This window comes from Lagenorhynchus albirostris, chromosome 4 (genome assembly GCF_949774975.1).
Source record: "Lagenorhynchus albirostris chromosome 4, mLagAlb1.1, whole genome shotgun sequence".
NCBI lineage: Eukaryota > Metazoa > Chordata > Mammalia > Artiodactyla > Delphinidae > Lagenorhynchus > Lagenorhynchus albirostris.
In genome coordinates this window covers 147419069-147437724 of record NC_083098.1, presented here as the reverse complement: position 1 = coordinate 147437724, position 18656 = coordinate 147419069, and the positions used below count along the sequence as shown (strand labels likewise).

The 18656-nt window shown below is 61.7% G+C and overlaps 2 protein-coding genes across 4 annotated transcripts; one reads left to right on the top strand and one right to left on the bottom strand.

The window, feature by feature from the left end:
* Positions 1-1029: 1029 nt before the first annotated feature.
* On the bottom strand, positions 1030-6463 carry TMEM129 (transmembrane protein 129, E3 ubiquitin ligase). 2 transcript variants are annotated; one of them, XM_060148920.1, is made up of 4 exons: positions 5826-6462; positions 3618-4092; positions 2760-2919; positions 1030-2637 (listed from the first exon to the last, which is right to left on the bottom strand). In XM_060148920.1, the coding sequence occupies exons 1-4, from the start codon at positions 6028-6030 to the stop codon at positions 2389-2391; spliced, it is 1089 nt and encodes a 362-aa protein (XP_060004903.1). In that variant the 5' UTR covers positions 6031-6462; the 3' UTR covers positions 1030-2388. The 2 variants fall into 2 exon arrangements, with proteins under 2 accessions (XP_060004903.1, XP_060004904.1); XM_060148921.1 differs by lacking the exon at positions 2760-2919 and having other exon boundaries at positions 2451-2637; positions 5826-6463.
* TACC3 (transforming acidic coiled-coil containing protein 3) lies at positions 5934-18162 on the top strand. 2 transcript variants are annotated; one of them, XM_060148919.1, is made up of 16 exons: positions 5934-6725; positions 8734-8896; positions 9058-9200; positions 10681-11550; positions 12071-12146; positions 12318-12471; positions 14327-14379; positions 14638-14741; positions 15041-15128; positions 15320-15424; positions 16030-16106; positions 16181-16224; positions 16718-16878; positions 17515-17621; positions 17703-17823; positions 17953-18162. In XM_060148919.1, exons 2-16 carry the CDS (start codon positions 8735-8737, stop codon positions 18016-18018), a joined length of 2331 nt encoding a protein of 776 aa, XP_060004902.1. In that variant the 5' UTR covers positions 5934-6725; position 8734; the 3' UTR covers positions 18019-18162. The 2 variants fall into 2 exon arrangements, with proteins under 2 accessions (XP_060004902.1, XP_060004901.1); XM_060148918.1 differs by having other exon boundaries at positions 5935-6725; positions 14903-15128.
* Positions 18163-18656: the final 494 nt, after the last annotated feature.

The window sequence follows — 18656 nt, the reverse complement described above, 5'->3', positions numbered from 1 at the left end:
GTCCGCGCTGGCGGGAACCCGGAACCCGGAAAGGGAGGCAGCAGAGCAACTTCGGGCTGCAGTCTTCAGGCACGTAGAAGCCTGCGGTGACTCGCTGCCCGCGACTGATGCCCGGCGCCGCGAGCCTATGTGAAGTTCCCGCCGCTGAGCTCACTTCTGCCTCTTTCAGAGCCGCCTCCTGCGCTAACCGCTCCCCCACCCCGCACACGGCCCACGGGCCCTCCGTGACCCCCACCGGGTACCCCACCCGTTGGGGCCCTGGGCCAGTCTCCACGCGTTAAGTGGTGATGCTGTGTGCAAAAGAAGTAAAGAGAAGGACTGAAGTCGAAAGAACGTCAAAGATCTCCGGGATGTAGAAAATTCGAGACTGTGTTTTGTTTGGTACGCGGGCCTCTCATTGTTGTGGCCTCTCCCGTTGCGGAGCGCAGGCTCAGCGGCCATGGCTCACGGGCCCAGCCGCTCCGCGGCACGTGGGATCTTCCCGGACCGGGGCACGAACCCGTGTCCCCTGCATCGGCAGGCGGACTCTCTACCACTGCGCCACCAGGGAAGCCCTACCTGTGTTTTTTAAATGGGTTGCATGTACCACTTTTTAAAAACGTTTGGGGGCCAGCACCAATATAAGAGAGCAGGAAGCACGTGCCGTAGCTCCCCGACCTGAGCTGCTCTCCTGGGCCACCCAGGCATCCCATGGGACACCCAGGCATCCCATGGGACATAGCGGAGAGCTCAAGGTTGGAGGCCTCGACGAGCAGGGCCCACCACCTTGGGCCACCAGTGTCCCCTGTACCTGGAGCACCTGCATGCTGACCCCCCTACAACCCCCAGGACCCTTCAACGAGGGTGCCCTGGAAATGGGCTTTCTGACCCCAGCTGGGAAACCAGAGGAAGATTCCCGCATAGTCTGCCTCCCTTCTCTTATTCTGAGCAAAACGTGCATATTAAAAGCTGCCACTTCTAAGATGGCATCTCCCCAATTGTTACCAAGGTTTGAGTATCAGGAAAAACAAAATATTCCAATCAAGAAAATATATAAACTCATAGTAACATTTTATTAAATAATGTATTACCTCACTACAGTAGACTTATCTTTATAAAACTAAGTAAGTTTCTTTTGTAGAAAAGATAGCCCCAGGCCTGGCTCTCCCTTGCCAAGGTTTGCAACTCCAGGCTGAGGCTGGGCATGGCTCCCGCCTGCCCCTCTGATGGCCTTCATCTGTGGGCACCCCTGAGGACCACAAAGCTGGGCTTCTCGCTTCCAAATCCCTGGCTTTGGTGCAGCCTTGGGTGAGATGGGCCAGCTGAGTCCATCTCCCCTGCTTAGAATGACCAGGTTTAGGGGGCTTAGGGCCCCTCCAACAGTCCCGTTTGTCAGAGCTGTACCCAGGGACCTGGCACTTGCCTCCCTGCTCCCCTCCTGCACCAACAGGAATTGGGAAGACAGCTGCCATTGTCCTGACTGCTGGGCACTTCCCTTCCTAAGTGGGTGGACCCTGCGGGGTATGGCCAGCCCCGTGCTGAGTCCCAACAAGCCTGTCATCCGGATGTAGGACGCTGCTGTGGAGCATGGTCTTCAACTCGGTGCCCTCGCTAGCAGGAGTCTGAAACTTGGCCCTTTCCCTGGACTCGCAGGAGCAGCAGAAGGCACGTGGTTACAGGCCCCTCCAAGGGGTGGGCGGCCCCCACAAGCACGCGGCTAAGAGAACGGCAGCTGAAAGCAGCCAGCCCCTGATGGGAAGCCCAGGGTATCCCTGGGCAGGGAGCAGGCAGGGACCACCCACCTCCCCAGGAGTGGGCTCTTGGCTGCCCACAATCACCAGCAGACCCTGGGCAGCGCTCTCACCCTCCACCAATTAGCTCTGCGCCAGGTCCTCAGAGCAGCCTCCGTCGGGGGAGTGGAGGGTGCCAATGCCACAGGGCCAGCAGCCGGCTTGGGGACAGGAGCAGGATAGACTGCAGTCTCGGGCAAATCCGAGTCTGTCGTATAACTGACGAGCAGTTAAGGTTCATGTGCCCCATACGTTTAAGACAAATGGCTTAAGTTAGGGCCATCTGGGGCAGACGACAGGGTCTCCCAGAACACAGCTCAGGGGGCCCCAGAATGCTCTGGAGATGGACCCAACACCACGTTCTGCGTGCCCAGCATCTACCCCCTAATTGGAAGCACGAAGAGTCGGGGAGGCAGAGGCGCTGAGAACCCATCCCACTGCCGCAGACAGAACTTCAACAGAAAACTTCTTTTTAAAACCAAAACCCCAGCCCTACTGCAGCCTCAGCCCTTCTGCACCGGTGAGTCGCCACACAGGGATGAGCCACCCATGACAGCCCAAACCAGGGCCCAGAGGCCCAACTACTCCCCAAGGCAGTGGCGGGGTCCCTCTGGCGGGCTCAGCGCACAGCACATACATCCAGGATGCAGAAGCGCGCGCGGCAGGTGGGGCAGGGCACACGGCTGGCCAGCCAGGTGTCGGGGCGCTGCGGGTCCTGGCGGCTGGCGAACCACTTGCCCATGCAGGTGAGACACCACATGGGGCGGCAACAGCACTGCTGACACTCGCCCTCGTCCGCCTCCTGGCAGGTCTTCACCAGCCTCACGCTGGCCCGGGTCTGCATGCAGCCGATGCACGCCTCCAGGTCCTGCAGGCGGCCCAGGCGGTCAGAGGGAGCCCCACCAGGCCGCCCTGGGGGGCCCCCACCGCAGGAGACGTGGTCCATGGGGGCCCAGCTGGGGAACCCGCCACCCCTGCCCAGCCCCCCACCTGGCTGCTGGGGACCGAGTAGGCCGGGTTGACCTCCACCAGGGAGGCGAAGGTCTCCAGGAACAGGTCGCCCAAGCTCTGGTGGATGACCACGTTGGCTGCGCTGCGGATGGGCGCCCGGAGCTTCTCACACAGCTCACCATACTCCGTGGAATTCAGCCTGCACGAGGTGTTTGCTGCTGGGTGGGGACCACCGGGTGCGCCTACGGGGCAGGGCCGTGGTTCCCAGCAGGCTGGCAAGGACCCCGGGGCGGGCAGAGAGGCCAAGGCTGCGCCCCAGTGCCCAGGGCGCCCACGACCACACAGACGTGGCAGCTCAGGCGCAGCCCAGCAGCCAGCAGAGAGGGCCCTGGGGCCGGAGCCCACAGACCCAAAGCTGCCCACTGGCCCCCCACGACGTGGGAGGGCAGGAGGGCGGGAGGACTGTAGCTGAGAAACAGAGCGCCTAGCCCTCGGCAGGGTCAGGCCCAGGGCATGTCCCAGGAGGGGCAGCGCAGGCCCGCCGCAGCCTGAACTAGTCGGGAACACCTGGGCTCAGGCCCAGGCCCCAGAGCCGAGGGAGCTACCAAGCCTCTGTGCTACACGGCGGCCCCCAAACATCCCCCGCGTGCTCCCCCCAACATGCTGTGGAAGACGGCTCAGAGCAGGGTGTGCAGAAAGGGGAAGCGGAGAGTACCTGAGGGGGGCCGGGGGGATGGGGGCGCTGAGGGAGGGGCACACTGGAGGGGCGGCTGATAGGACCAGCTCCCACCATCATCACCTCCTGGAGCAACTCAAAGACCAGAACTTGGGCGCTGGCTGGCCACACCCACCCCAGCAACCCCAGCCTCACCCCCACCCAGCCACAGGCCCGCCTACCGGATGTCGAAGGCCGGCACGGCAGGGTTGGCACTGGCCACGCGGATGGTAAGCAGCTGCACGGGCAGGTTCGAGTCTGGGGAGAGGTCGTGCTGCTGGGACTCCGTCACGGTCAGGTGCACGTCCTGCTGCTGGGCCACGCGCACACGGTACGTGGTCACCTTCATCACCCACGTGTCTGTCACAATCACACGGGCACCCGGCGCCCCCGTGGCAAACTTGTCGATCCGCCGGAACTCGGTGTCCACGGAGGAAGCGACGGCCCGCCAGCCTGACTGCGGGAGGGCATAGTGGGCCAGGGTGCGGGCCAGTGGGTGGTGGGCCCACCGGTCCCGGGACCAGTAGTAGATCAGGGTGCAGGCGATGGTGGGCAGTGTCAATGCCAGCAGGAGGAAGCCCCGCCAGGTCTCCGGGGCCTGGCTGGGGGAGTAGAGCCGCTTTTCTGAGGCTGCGAAGCACATGCCCACGTAGTAGCCTAAAAGAGACAGGGCAAACCTCAGCAGAGGCTGGGACTGCCACACTCATCCTCCTCAGATAGTACCCACCAAGGTCCACAGTGCTGTTCCTGACCCTCCGGGGGCATGGGGGGGCACACTTCCTTTAGCCCCCAGGCCTGGGCACGGCTCTCTGCCCTAGTCGGCCCCCAGAGCAAGACCACAGTGCCCCAAGGCAGGTGGGCCTCGCCCGCCTCTACAGCTGACTCACCTCAGTCCTTGCCCTGTCAGCAGGAAACATTTTTATCTTACTACTTTATGTACAAATGACATACAACTACCAGAAATAAAACGAGAAAAACCTAGAAAAGCAAAAGTAAATACAAGGATCTGGCGTCACCCAATGCAGAGCTGCCCACTGGCCCTCCTGGGGCCGGATCTTGGCCTCTGGACCCCACCTGCTCTGAGGAGGCGGATCAGAGCATGGCCCATCCCAGAACTGGGATGTCCTGCACCAGACGGTAAGCAAAGAATGACAGGAGCATGTCACAAGGACACAGGAGCCAGCTCCAGGGCTCCTGCTGGCCAGATGGGGGCCAATTTGCATGTCGAAATTAATGAAGTAGACAATGACCTGCAGCACAGATTTGAGATTGCGAAAATAATAATAAATGTTGTTGATCGAGTTGATATGCTTTAGGTAACTCATCGTGTGGAAATAAATAACACATCTCTAAAGATTCAAAGGTATTTCAAAACAAATTAAAAAAAACAGACTCCTTGTTTGGCCACAAGGCCAGGCTCCACCCCATTTCCTCCTCGAGCGGCCCCCCTAAGTCACTCGGCTCACCTTCCAGTTTCCCTGTCCATCACGGGATGGTGGTGGCCCAGCCCCCCACAGCCTGGTGGGAAGATGCAGTTAGAAGCTCCATAAAGCTGCAGAGATCCTTAGTTCCCAGGGCGGAAACCCAACACACGACCCTCAGGAGAACCCAAACTCCTCGTATGGGAAGCCGGCTGACAGGCATCCCTGCCTCCCTGGGGGCTCAGCAGAGCTCGCAGCTCACCACATCGGCCCTGCCTCTATGCTGGCGTGGCCTCTCCTCTGCCGCCTTCCACACAAAGCAGGCAGCACCCACGCACAGGCCAGCCTCAGCCCAGCCCGCTCCTGGCCACTTTCCATGCCCTGCTGCCAGGTGGAAACCCTTCCCTATGTCCACCGAGCTGCACATGCTGCTGGCCACCGCCACCGCCCTACTTCTGACCCCAAGTCCTCAAGAGAACCCCACCCAGTACCCCATCCAACCAGCCAGCCTCCCAGAAGCCAGCTATCACCTGGATCACCACCCAGCACAGCCCCTGACAACGTCTGAGCATCCCCACACACACGCCTTCCCTGGCCTCTGCACCTGTGACACTCCCAACTGGCGTCACCCTCTACCTGCCTTTCCCGCACCCACCGTCCAACGACTGGGAAGGGTCACCCCTATTTGCATCAGTTAACTCATGCCCCTCTCCTGGGAGCTACCCCCCATGTGACAGCTCACCACCCGCCCCAGTGAGCAAAGCATCCCTTCCCCCAGGGTTGAGCCCGCCTTTCCACCAGGTACCTGCAAGAGGCAGCTGCCGCCAGCACCGTTCTCCCCACTCCTGGGAGCACACGGGCGCTTGGCCCGCAGCCCGGGCTCTCCCGCACGGGCGCCCTCCGCCGTCCCTCCCCACTCCGGGGTCCCGGAGCTCGGTCTCGAGCGCCGCCCACGCCCGCCGAGCTCACCTAGCGGCAACAGCGAGTGGCACAGCAGCGTGGCGGCCGTGCGGCGCAGGTGGTAGGGCACGAAGGCGGCGTCCTCGCTGCCCAGCCAGCCCGACAGCAGGTTCTGCACCGTGAGCCCGGCCGAGTGGAACTCGGTGGGGGTGAACACGAAGCACACGGCGAACACCACGTAGGCCAGCGTGAAAGTGACCTCGGGGCTGTCCATTGCGCCGCCGTCGCCTCCGGAACGCCGTCCCGGCGAGACCCACTGCCCCAGCTACAACAGGCCGCGGCGTCCGGGTCCGGAAGACGCGGGGCGCTCTGGGAAATGGAGTCCCCACCCTCAGGCCACTCGCGGGGCGCTCTGGGAGACGGCGTCCTGCGGGGCACTCTGGGAAATGAAGTTCCCGGTCCCCTCGCTCGGCCAGAAGTTGTGAACTGCCGCGACAGTCCTCGCGAGGGTTTGGATGCTCCTCAGGACTCGCCTTGGTGGCGGTGCTGCACTTGGCCCCACTGCACAGCTGGGGAAACTGAGACTCGGGCGAGCGGCTCTCAGGCCCTGACCTTCCCGCGCAGCCCAGGCGCGTCCGCAGCAGAGCCCGAGATTCCCGGGCGACGGCGGGCCCCGCAGTCACGGCCCGCCCGCGTACGGCCTTTCCTCTACGCCCGCCTAGCGAGCTGCGGTTACCGAGAAATCCGGCGACCGCCGCGCCCAGCGTGCCGTCACCCCGGAAGCGGAACCTCCTCGTGGGCGTGACCTGTGACTCGACCTCCCATTGGCTGGCGGCGCCCGTTCGTCCCGCCCCATCCACGCGCTGATTGGCCGCGCGCGCCAACCGTCGGTATTTGAATCGGCGGCGGGCAGAGGGGCTCCCGGACTCCTCGTCTCCCGCTCCCTTGGTTCTGTGCGGCGGCCGACAGGTAAGGCGGTGGTGGGGTCCGGGCTCGGGGCTCCGGTCCCGCCTCTGGCCTGGCCTCGGGTCTCTGCCTGCCGTGCTGGCGGCCACCCTGGACGTGGGCCTACGCCCCTCCGGCTCGTCCCGCGGCTCCGCCCTGCCCGCCGTCTGGGCCCCTCCTCAGGGTCCTCTCTCGACTGCCTTCGTCCCGCCCGCCCGGGCGCAAACGGAAGCGGAGCCGATAGGCTCCCGCCCCTGCCTCTAGAGACGCCTGGTGGCTCCTATGTCGCCCTCCAGGAGGCCCCTCCGGCCCGCTGCGCCGGCCTCTCCTCTCCCTATCCCGGTGACCTCGTCCAGCCGCAAACCGCCCGTGGCTGTGACCTGCAGAGACACGTCTCCGCCTCTGAATACCCGCGGGCTTGCAGCTCTGCGCCAAAGGCAGGCCTCCTAGTTCCGGCCCCTCCTCTGGGCGCAGCCCCACCTGAGAGCCTTCACCGACTCCTGCAGCACCTGACTCCTGACGCACCTGCTTTGGAAACCTGGGCTCCACGCTCCCCGCCCCGCTGATTCCGGAGAACCCGCTCGCCCCCGGCCACCAGCCCTCCTCCCCGCCTGGCCCGGGTCCCTCTGCTCAGGAGCCCCCTCCGTGGCCCCATCATTATAGAAGCCAAAGCCCTAAAGGCTGCTGTCATTGCTCTCCCACCTTCCCCAGGCGACGGGGGTCTTCCGACTTGATGTCTCCCTTCTGTGTCCTCCGGCCATCCAGCCCCCTTCCCCGTTTTGCCCCGTTGCTCAGGCCAAACCTAACAGTGACCCTTGGCTTGGGCGTATCTTGCCCGCTTCCACGCGGCAGGTGCGGGCTGCTCTCGAGCCAGGGCAGACCACTCCACCCTGGCGCGGTGCCAGAGCTCTGGCCGCCCCTTCCCTGTGAGCCCTCCCTGTTCACACGCAGCGCCCTTCCAGGTGGCTCGCCACCCTGACCTCCCACGCTGAGCTCACCTCTTTTCAGGACACCCTTTCTCTCCCTGCCCCAGCCACCTGGTCTCTTCCAGGCACAGTCCCCAGGGCCCCCACTGCCAGCAAGGACCTGTAGTGCCCCGGGCAGGTCAATGCCCAGTGCTCTGGTGTCTCCGAAGTTGGGAACGCCACGGTGTTGACCATTATGAGGGCTTCGGAAGGAGGAATGGGATTGTTCTAGAACCTCCTGGGCCCCACTGGAGGCCCCTGGTGCAGAAGCTCCTCGACTCCCCCCAAGTGACTCTGCACCTGCTGCTTGTTCCTTCCTCTAGCTCCTCCTCTGAGCCTCGGCCCTCCTGACGCCCTAGTCCAGTCCTTGTTTCCCAGCCCCATGGGTGGACAGCAAGCTGCTGTGCCCTTGTGCTTCACTTTTTTTTTAATTTTCTTTTTTCTTCCTCCTTCTCTCTCTTTTTTTATTTTTTTGAAATAGCATTTTATTGCATTACTTTTTCATTTATTTACCTTGGCTGTGTCAGGTCTTAGCTGCAGCATGCAAACTCTTAGTTGCAGCTTGCATGCGGGCTCTAGTTCCCTGACCAGGTATCGAACCCAGGCCCCCTGCATTGGGAGCGCAGAGCCTTACCCACTGGACCACCAGGGAGGTCCCCCCTCCTGCTTTGTTGTCCACTAACTTGGCAGCTGCTCCACCTCTGACGCTGAGGCCTGTGGGGAGGCCCAGGCTTCCTCTGCCCCTTGCAGTTTTGCCACAGATCAGCTCCTATCTGTCTCCCAACTTTTACCCACAAAGTTCGAGTTATTTCGAGCACTTGGGTCTTCCTTCTTGCCCTGTGGGCTGAAAGCCCCTCTAGCTCTTGCTCCTGGGAGGTGGCAGCTCCCCCAGAGCAGGATGGGGACGGCCTGGCAGAGGACACACTGCCTGAGGTGTGACCCACCTGTGCAGGAAGGCGGACGTCCTCCTTGCAGCACTGTGGGGTCAGCTGTCACTTTCACATATGTGCGTCCAGACAACGCGGTGTCACTGCCCTGCTCCTGACACAAAACTATCTGCTTTTCAGAATGAGTCTGCACGTCTTCAGTGACGAAAATGTCACTGGTGACAAAAGTACAGAAAACTGCGACTTCCTGTTTTCACCACTGGAACTTACCGGAAGATCATCTGTTCTCCGTCTGTCACAGAAAGAAAACGTACCACCTAAGAGCACAGCCAAAGCTATGAAGGTAAGCACGTCTTGCCTCTGCGTACTATCTACCGTGCGTCACACATGAGGTCACCTGCTTTCCTGGTGACTTACTGAGCTGGCAGGGCAGGGCATGGTGCTGCCAGCGTGGTGCTTGAAGACTTGAATTATTGAACAGGTGCCCTCCTCCCTCCCCAACAGGTTACTTTTCAGACACCTCTGCGGGATCCGCAGACACACAGGATTTTAAGTCCCAGCACGGGCAGCAAGCTTGAAGCTTGCTTTGCTCTGGGCGACACCGTTGGATTAGAAAACTGTCATCAAGTCTGGACCCAGAAAGAGAAGTAAGTATTGGCACTGTTTGATGTACTGCAATTTGTAACCTCTCCGATGGACTTGGCAGGAGAAGGCTGTTTCACCCGCCACACCCGGTTGGGCTCCTCCTGGTCTCCGCTCTGGGTCTGTGTAGTGTGCGGCCCACAGCACCGCCGAAGTCGTTTGTTGTTGGAAAAGTGAATAATAAAACAGGAAGTTTAAACTTCACATTCTGCTCCTCTGTTGTGCTCTTGCCAACAAATTGGCCTTGGTTTTGTTTCTCTAACTTCATGAAATGTCCTGGCCGAATCTCCAAGGAGGGACGCTCTGTGGTTTTGCTTCTTTTTTAGCATTCCACTGGGGTCTCCTGCTCGCAGGTCCGTCTCCTGTCCTCAGCGGCAAGCCCTGGAGAAAGCTTACAGATAGCTCTTACCGCTAAAGGCAGAGGAACCCGTGTGTTGTGTAATCTGACCAGAACACGTGTGGCCTGACGAGTCAGATTTGAAACACTTGACTTTAACCAGCAGAAGCTTCTTTGCAGCCTCGCCTGGCATTAGGTGGTTGGCTTGCGTGAGGTGGTCGACAGTGTGAATGCCAAGGCTTTTCCTGCGTCCGTCTGGAGACGACCCTGGCGGTGGCCCTTCACCCCCAGATGAGGCTGAATTAACCCGGCTGGCGCCCGCAGGGACCCTCTACATCCAGAGTGGGAGGGGGCCTCACTGGCACATTTCGTTCTGACTTCTGCTGACTTAAACTGTTCACATCTTGCTTTTTCTTGTAAATGGATTTCAGATGTGCAGAGAAAGGTATAAAAGCAAAAGGTCACTAACATGCCCTTCACCTCGCTCCAGTGAAATGTCCTTGTGCCGAGTATCTCCCCATGGCTAGAAACTCCTCAAACCGGAATCTCCCCCTCTCCCCAGGTTTCCTTGCTACTTTTCAACTTCAGTTTTTTAGTTTTCATTTTGAGATTCAGCTGAGTGAGATTAGAGTGACTCAAATACTGTTCTTTTGTAACAATGCCCAGGAGGGAAGGGAAACCCAGCCGTTCAGATGCTGCCTCCTGGCCCCTGGGTCTGAGCTGCTCCAGCCACAGAGCAGGGCCATGGAGGGGCCAGGAGGACCCGGGAGCTGGGCCCTGCTCCTTGTGAAGTCAGCGTCCTTGACCTGGCCTTTCTCTCTCCAGCGGGAAGCCTGACCCTGGTGTGCCCTGACTGTCCCTGGCCGCGTAGCTGGTGGTCCCCAACCAAAAGGGGAAAATAGGCCGGCGTGGAGGACCTCAGCCTTGGGTGTTGTCAGTCAGGTTCCTCCTCTCTCTCAGTCACCTGTGTCTCTAGGTGGCCCGCCAGCACTGAGTTGTGGGAACGTACTTGTGAAGGTTAATCTTGAGGAGAGGGTTGGCCAAATGCTCTTTTTTATTTCCTGTGTTTAGCTAATGTTTTCACGTGGACTAAACTCTAACTAAAAACCTAACTGGTTCTTTAGTGCTAACTCCGTCTTTCTAAAAAGCCAACAGTTCACCAAGGAAACAGACACTAGAACGACCAATGGAATTCTCCAGAAACCAGCAGTGGCCGATGCCAACCCCGCTTCAGAGGACATGAGACCAGCCTCTGACGACAGGCATCGCAGCGGGCCCTCCTCGGCTCCCCAGGCCTGCCTGGATCCTGCAAGCTCTTCCCAGATGCCCGAAAGTGTTGAAACCCCAGAGGCATCTCCGGGACAAACGTCAGGCAGCCCTGAGCCCACCCAGGAAGAACACGTCCATCCTCATTCCTTAGGGGAAAGTGCTACCTCTACCTCCACAATTCTAGAAGACCCTCCCGGGATGGCATCCCAGGACAGAACAGAGGACCCACTGAGAGCCACAGGAGAAAACTCGAGCGGGCTCCCTGCGCCCTCTGCCGGGGCCGCTTCAGCTCCTGGTACCCACCCCGGCGGAGCCCGCGGAGCAGAGCCCCTCGTGGACCTGCCTAGCGAGGCCCCAGCTGGCCCCGTGGAGGCTGGAGGTGCCACGTTCCCCAGTCCTCAGAAGGAGGAGGCCGAAGGGCAAACGGCCGACTCTTTGAGGAGTGAGCCCGTAAGGCTGGAATTTGACTTTTCTGACGGCACCATCAAAGGGCCGCCCCCACTGAGGAAACGAGGGAAGACCCCGGCTCTCAGACCTCCCTCGAGGAGACCAGAGGCGAGGCAGGAAAAGGAGGAAAAGGCCCTCGTGGAGGCGGGCGAGGGTCCCGATCCCCCTCCCTGCGGGTCCAACAGCCTGGACCGGGACAAGCTGGACGACCCAGACTGTAACCCCACCGGAGGTGACGGAGAGGCCCGGCCCCCAGAGCACCCCAAGAGCGGGCCGGCCACAGAGGCCTCGTCTCCAAGCCGGTGAGCACGGGGTGGCAGTGGTGGGCACGAGACCAGAGATGCCACGTGCAGCCCTGAGCAGGGGCCCCAGGGCAGCTGCCACAGCTCTTGGGGAATAGCGGGGAGGGGGTGCCCACGCTGTCTGAGATGCGTTCCCTGTGATGCATCCGGAAGGTCTAGCAAGATACCTAGCCGAGAGCCCCAGGATTCCCGCAGCGCAGCTCGGGGGAGCCGTCTCCCGGCGTGAGCCCCGCCTCCCCGGGGACGCCGCTCAGGGGCCGAGGGTGCGCCCAGCTGTCCAGCATCGGCTGCTGTTGCAGTTTCCTGGTAAAAAGGATAAGCGGATCCTTGTGGTTTGCTTTCTCTTGAGTTGAGGTGACCTCAGAGTGCCTTGTCTGCTTCTGAGGAGCGATGCTCTTGCAGGTGAGGTCGGGGGATGGCTTTGCGTGGCCACCCGGCTGGGCCTCAAGCCTGGCTCCTGGGCGGGGTGCAGGACGGGGGGAGGTGTGGGGCGCGGGCCCTGCTGACCCCGTCTCTTTAGGCAGGTGCCCTTGGCCTCGGCGGATGACACACCGGCGTTGCAGACCTCGGCAGGGACCGCAGAAGCGGCGGGCGAGGTACGGGTGTGGGCGGGCGTCCTCATGCCGTTGCCACGTCTGCGGGTCGTCATGGGGCAGAGGCAGGCCGGTGGTGCCCGGGGCTGCGGGGTGGGACACGCTGCTTCCCTGGCTCCCCCCACGCCCACTCATCTTGATGAGCCCCTGCGGTGACCCCAACCTCCCTTCCAGGAAGGGACCACAGACGCTTCGGGGGCATCGGCTCCAACCAGCAGCCCGGGCAGCGAGCCACCAACCGTGCCCACTGACCCCACACCCGCAACCCCCCGGGGGCCGGAGCCCGGCCCGGACCTGAGTGGGGAGCACTTCTGGGACCCCGCCGAGGGTACGTCATTCACCCGTCCTCGAGGCCGGGGTGCTAGAACCGTGTTCCATGGCGCCCGCAGGCGGTCATCGTGCGGGCAGCCCCGTCCCCTGACTTGAGTGATTCCCATGGAAACTTCTGGTTTATCAACTATGGGCGTTTTCAGGAGAACAGGAATAAGATCTGTAATATTAAAAATATATATATTTTAGGCCAACTTAGAAAAACAGGCAGCAGGCCTGACTGACCCAGGCGGTACAGATACAGACACAGGAGGCAGCGGGAACTCGCTGAATCAAAGTGCTGTTTAAGACGAGACCCCATAGAGATAAAAGGAGAAGCCCTGCCCATCCACGCACCCTGGATGAGGGGGTGGAAGAGTCGCAGGTCTGAGCTGCCTTCAGTGAGGACTTCCAACTGAGGTGCTTTACAGGACAGGAGGCAGCACGCCAGGATCTCAGTTTTGGTTACTTAAAACCCCCAGGCCTAGAGAAGGCAGGAGACGAGTGTAGGGTTTCTGTGTGGCAGGGCCATTGTGGGGTTCTCCCTGTGCGGGCGGGACCAGGAACCGTGGATCAGCTCCACTGGGGCAGCCTGCTCCCCGGCCAGGGACCCTAGACACGTGACTCGGGGTTTGTGTCCTGTGATGTTTCCAAGTCCCTCGTGTCACATTGTGTGAGGACTTCCTTTTATGGCTGAGTAATATCCCCCGTGTGGATAGACCGCATCTTGTTTCTTTCTTTACCAGTTGATTTCCACTCTTTGGCTCGTATGAACGAGGCTGCTGGGAACACTTACGTACACGTTTTGTGTGAGCGTACGTTTCCCATCTCTTTGGGGCAGACGTACCCTGAAGGGGACGTGGTAACACTGTGTAACTGTTTGTTCCCCGCGGGGTCCGCACCCTCTACTCCGCCCCCGCATGGTTTGAGGGTCCGGGTCTGCACCCCACTGTCCCGGTGGGTGTGCAGTGCAGTGTCGGCGTTTCCCTGCTGACTGACATTGACCTTTCGTGTCTCCTCTGGAGGAGCATCTGCTCTGCTCCTTTGCCTGTTTCTTAATTGAGTTGTAAAGATTTCCCGTATAACCTAGGTAAGAATTCTTCTTTGGATACATGACTCACAAAAATTCTCTTTATTTCTTCATTTGGCTCATCGGGTCTTAGTTGCGGCACTCGGGATCTTCATGAGGGCACCCGGGCTCTGTAGTTGTGGCGCGCGGGCTTAGTTGCTCCGCGGCATGTGGGATCCTAGTTCCCCAACCAGGGATCAAACCCACGTCCCCTGCAGGCAGATTCTTAACCACTGGACCACCAGGGAAGTCCCTCTCTCCACTTTCTCGATGGTGTCCTTGGAAGCACAAACGTTCACTTTGCAGCCCAATCTGTTCTGCTGCTGCTTGTGCTTTTGGGGTCAATTCTAAAAAATCACTGCCGAATCCAGTGTCATGGAGATTTGCCCTTGTGTTTCCTTCCAAGAATTTTATGGTTTTAGCTCATATATTTAGGTCTTTGATCCGTTTTGAGTTAATTTTTGTCTATGGTGTGAGTGACCCTTAGGTTTTTTAAGCAAAGGTCATATTATCAGAAATTAAAGGACTCTTTTAGAGTGGTTTTACACAGTGGTTCTCAACCGGGGCGATTTGGACCCCAGGGGACGCTTCTGGTTGTCACGCCCCCAGGAGTGCTGTCAACACCCTGCGGGACACGGCACGGCCCCACGGAGCCGTACAGCCCCAAGCGTCCTGAGCCTGCGGACAGCAGCCCCGCTCTGTAGCAAAGGGCTGTCGGTCAGGGTGGGCGGGGAGGGTGCCGCTCCGAGCGCACAGCCGGGTGCTGGCGGTGGGATGCGGCTGGCAGCTGGCGCCTCCCTTTCAGTTCTAGGCACGGGGGCCGAGGTGGATTACCTGGAGCAGTTCGGGGCGTCCTCGGTAAGTTCCCGGCGCCTTCGCGGCGGCCTTTCCTCAAGTGCCAGTCTCAAAAGGGGCTCTTTCTAGAACAGCCCCGGGCCGCGATTCCTCAACCGCGAGCGGTATCCACCTCTGACCGGACGTGGCGGACGGCCCGGCTGCTTCCGCCGCTCTGCCCCGCAGGCCACTCGGGTCAGGGCGGCTCCCGGGCGCGACGTGGGGCGGGGCGTGGAGGCTGTCGTGTCGGGGGCCCCGGTGACCCTGCTTCCTTCCCTGCAGTTTAAGGAGTCGGCCCTGAGGAAGCAGTCCTTGTACCTTAAGTTTGACCCACTGCTGCAGGACAGCCCCCGGGGGCCGGCGCCTGTGGCCCCGGAGCCCAGCAGGTGCGCTGGGGCGGGCGGGAATCCGATCCACGCAGGCCGTGTGACGATGGGAGTGCCCTGCCGCAGGGAGGGGGGCAGAGACAGTGGCCGGGCCCCAGCTGCCCTGGCCGAGCTCGTAAACAAGTTTGTAAGCGGGTCTGTGCTCTTCTGTGCCCGTGCAGCCCCTCCGACAGCAGAGGTGGGCAGCCTGATAGGCCGCATGGCCCATGTGTCCCGAATATTGACCCCGTGGCCCTGGGGGAGAGTCTGGGCCGACCCCTACGCACGCAGACAGCATGCGTGTTCTCTTCTGGTCTCAGTGCACGGGGCACAGACGCGCATTCCTCGGGAAGCCCCCCGGAGGCGCAGCTGCTGGACCTGGACTTTGCAGGAGCCCCGGACGTTCCCGTAAGTGGTTCGTCCCCTCTGTGGTGTAAAGAGACACTTGTTCTAATGGCCCGACTTTCATGTGCTGTGGATCTGAAGGCTTAAGGGGTCTGTTGGGCTGAGGGGGGCTGCACTGTGCCATCTGGGGAGCCGATGGGGCAGAGAGGAGTGCCAGGGGAGCTTGCGGCCCAGCTGGTCTCTGTCGCCTGCAGACGCTCGGCCCAGCTCCTTGTGACCTCGGACCCAGGGCTCCGCTGCTGCCCGTGGGGCCCATTGTGGACGTGCTGCAGTACAGCCAGAAGGACCTGGACACTGCGGTGAGGGCAAGGGGGGTGAGGGGAGGTGCCCAGCGAGCGGCCCCCACCTGCTGGCTGCAGCCCTGGGCGTGGCACCTGCAGGCTGCTCTGAAGAGCCTCGGGGAGCGGGGTGGCAGCTCTGCGCGCTGGCCTTTTGCTCACACCGTGCAGGCAGGGTCGCAGGCGGCCACTCACCGACCCCCGAGCCAGGCGCCCAGGCAGCTGAGTGTCCTGCGTTTCCACCCAGTGTCTCTTGCAGAACCTGTTCACAAGCGAGGGTCTGGGTGTCCGCTCTGAGCTGCCCAGGGGGTAGCGGCCCCCAAGTCCCCTTGCTGCCTTGGTGATGCCCTGGGTGGCGTCCGCTGGTCCCCTCTCAGGGAGGCCTGTGCGCCGGGCCACGCTGGGCCCAGGAGCTCCTGGCCCCTGCCAGCCGTCTTCAGGTGGTGTCCTCTCTGCCGCGGGGCTCTCCCCCGCACGCTGCTCTACCGCCCTGCCTATGTCGGGAGGTGTCCCACCCGTGCACCCACCGCACGCCGACCCCCCAGCACTGCAATGTCTGCTGTGTGGGGCGGGAGACCCCAGCACGGGAGGACACTGGCGCCAACTCAGGTGTGTGGTCTGCACAGGTTGGGGCGACACAGAAGGAGAACGAGGCGCTTAGGGTCAGGTGCACGGCGCTGCAGGAAAAGATCCTGGAGATGGGGTGAGTCTGCGTGCTGGCTGCCCAGGACCCCACGACGCACTCTCGGGGCTCATGGCATCTGCTCTCCTCCACAGGAAAATCATGGACGCGTTTGAGGGGACCGTGTACCAGGCGATGGGTGAGTCCCTGGGCTGGGGCAGCTGGCAGTCAGGGAGGCCGGGGGGTGCTGGGCCCCGGGTGCTCATCAGCCCTCAGGTTGGCCGGGCCCCGAGTTGGCATCCGGGGCTGTGGCGGCGAACAGATTGGGTCCCTCCATTGGGCGCTGCACCCGCGGTCTGACCCCTGCCCTCGGGGCCGTGCGTCCAGCTGCAGTCTCCGTGGGTGCTGGGCACCGGGTGTGTCCGGGCTGGGGCTGGAGGCCCTGAGTGTGGGGTAGGTGTGGCCTGGGCTCTTCAGTCAGGCCCTGGGTTCGTTGTCCGCTCCCTCGGCTTCCGGGTGGAGCTGGTGTTGAGGAAACAGCTGTTTTCGGGGCACTTGGGGCCCCCAGGTCCTGCCCTGGAAGGTCCCGAGAGCGGGGCTGGTCAGCGCCCCAGGGGGCCCTCCTAGCGCTGGTCGTCTGTGGCGCCACCTGCTGGCCGCCCGCTGATCCCGGGTGCTGGCCTTCCTTTAAGAGGAGGCTCAGAAACAGAAGGAGCTTGCCAAAGCCGAGATCCAGAAGGTTCTGAGGGACAGAGACCAGCTGACTGCAGACCTGCACTCCACGGAGAAGTCGTTCTCCGACCTCTTCAAGCGGTTTGAGAAACAGAAGGAAGTGATCGAAGGCTACCGCACGGTGGGTGCCCGGCCGGCAAGAGGCCCCGGGGACGGCGGGGTCGGCATTGTTGCCAGTGGGGCAGCGTGACAAGCAGGGACGGGGAGAGGCTGGGGGCCTTGCAGGAAGAGGGGGTGAGCTGAGCCTTGGTGTTGAGTCTGGGAAGAAAGGAGAGGCCCCCCCGGGGGTGTGGGCCCCAGGCTCCAGCCCTCCTCCTACCTGCACTCTCAGCTCTCGGCTTTGTCGCCTACTGCCGGACATGCGTGCCCACGAGGCTGTCCCTGTGTGGCCTGCGCAGAGACTGCTGTGTCCCTCCTGGGGCAGCAGGAGACCCGGCCCCCAAAGCACAGGGCTGGGGGGCAGGAGGGCAGGGGCTGTTCCGTGGACCTGGGGCCCGGCCTGCTTTCCCCCGAGGTGCCTGGACATAGGGCTCTTGTGTGCCGGGCAGGGTCCCCTCGGGGACAGGGGGTCAGGCCCTGCATCCGGAGGCCTCCTGAGCCGCGGGATGAGAGGAGGCCTGGGGCTGTGTGAGTGCTGGCGTCTCCGGAAGGAAACGGGAAGAGCTCTTCCCCTGTAGCCTGGCCCACTGCTGCTCCACGAATGACCCAGAGAGCCTGGGCCCTGAGCTCAGGGCTCAGCGTCTGCTCTTCCTCCCAGAATGAAGAGTCGCTGAAGAAGTGTGTTGAGGATTACATAGGCAGGATCGAGAAGGAGGGCCAGAGGTACCAGGCGCTGAAGGCCCACGCGGAGGAGAAGCTCCAGCTGTGAGTGTCGAGGGTGCAGGAGGCTCCCTCGGGAGGGGTCTGGTCCCCCGTGGGCTCAGCCCAGCCCCTCTGCTGCTCCAGGGCGAACGAGGAGATCACCCAGGTCCGGAGCAAGGCCCAAGCGGAGGCCCTGGCGCTGCAGGCAGTCCTGAGGAAGGAGCAGATGCGCGTCCACTCGCTGGAGAAGGTCGTTGAGCAGAAGGTGGGCACAGGGGACCCACGGGTCCAGGCGGAGTGGGGGAAGAGCAGCCCTCCTGGTTCTAGAAGCTCTGGGCCTGCTCCCAGCTCCGAGCACTGGGAGAGATCTAGGGATTTGATTCTCCTCCTTCAGACTAAAGAAAACGATGAACTGACCAGAATCTGTGACGACCTCATTTCCAAGATGGAGAGAATCTGATGTGGCAGCCCCGACCTGTGCCGTCCCCCCGTCTGTCTGTGTGTCTGTCTGTGTGTCTGCCTGTCTGGGTTTTTCTTCTCTGTTAACCTCAACTCGTTTTTAAACTAGGTTGCTTTAGGAAGAATAAATAAAGTTTCCCTTAAGTCTAAGCAATAGAGCTCTCCTGGTGTTCGTTAAAGGGACAGTCTCTGGCTGAACCGACCACAGCTGCTGTCCCCTCTGTGCCTTTGGCCCTTCCCTGCCCTGCACCTCACAGCTGCCCGAGGGGTAGGCGGGTGGCTGGGCGGGCAGGCAGCCCCTCCCAGGGGTCAGCCGAGTGGGCTCCGGCCCCACCCCATCTGCCTGGTCGGCTCTGTGGTCAGGGGTGGGGGCTGTGTCTCTGCCTCGGCCACAGATCAGAATCCAGACACACTCAAGTCTTCGAGGAAGAAAGCCAACCAAGGCAGCCGCGCGGCAGTTGGCTTTGTGTCACCTGGCGAGGCCGCAGCCCCTGGTAGTCGAACACTCACCGAGATGTTCAGGGTGTTTGTAGCCATGCCAGGTTCACGCCTGCCGTGGTAGCACCGACCTGTCCTCGGCGGTGTGGAGGCCTCCTCCAGCCCACAAGGGAGGAGGGGTCCGTCTCGGGACCAGCAGCT

Bases quoted from the DNA above. Each gene is read 5' to 3' on its own strand.
- TACC3 (XM_060148918.1), top strand. From the start codon at position 8,735: ATGAGTCTGCACGTCTTCAGTGACGAAAATGTCACTGGTGACAAAAGT. The intron at 15,129-15,319 runs GTAAGTGGTTCG...TGTCGCCTGCAG, and splicing joins CAGGAGCCCCGGACGTTCCC to ACGCTCGGCCCAGCTCCTTG. The intron at 16,107-16,180 runs GTGAGTCTGCGT...TCTCCTCCACAG, and splicing joins GAAAAGATCCTGGAGATGGG to GAAAATCATGGACGCGTTTG.
- TMEM129 (XM_060148920.1), bottom strand. From the start codon at position 6,030: ATGGACAGCCCCGAGGTCACTTTCACGCTGGCCTACGTGGTGTTCGCC. The intron at 2,920-3,617 runs GTAGGCGGGCCT...CACCTCGTGCAG, and splicing joins GTGCCGGCCTTCGACATCCG to GCTGAATTCCACGGAGTATG. The intron at 2,638-2,759 runs GTGGGGGGCTGG...GGCCGCCTGCAG, and splicing joins ACTCGGTCCCCAGCAGCCAG to GACCTGGAGGCGTGCATCGG.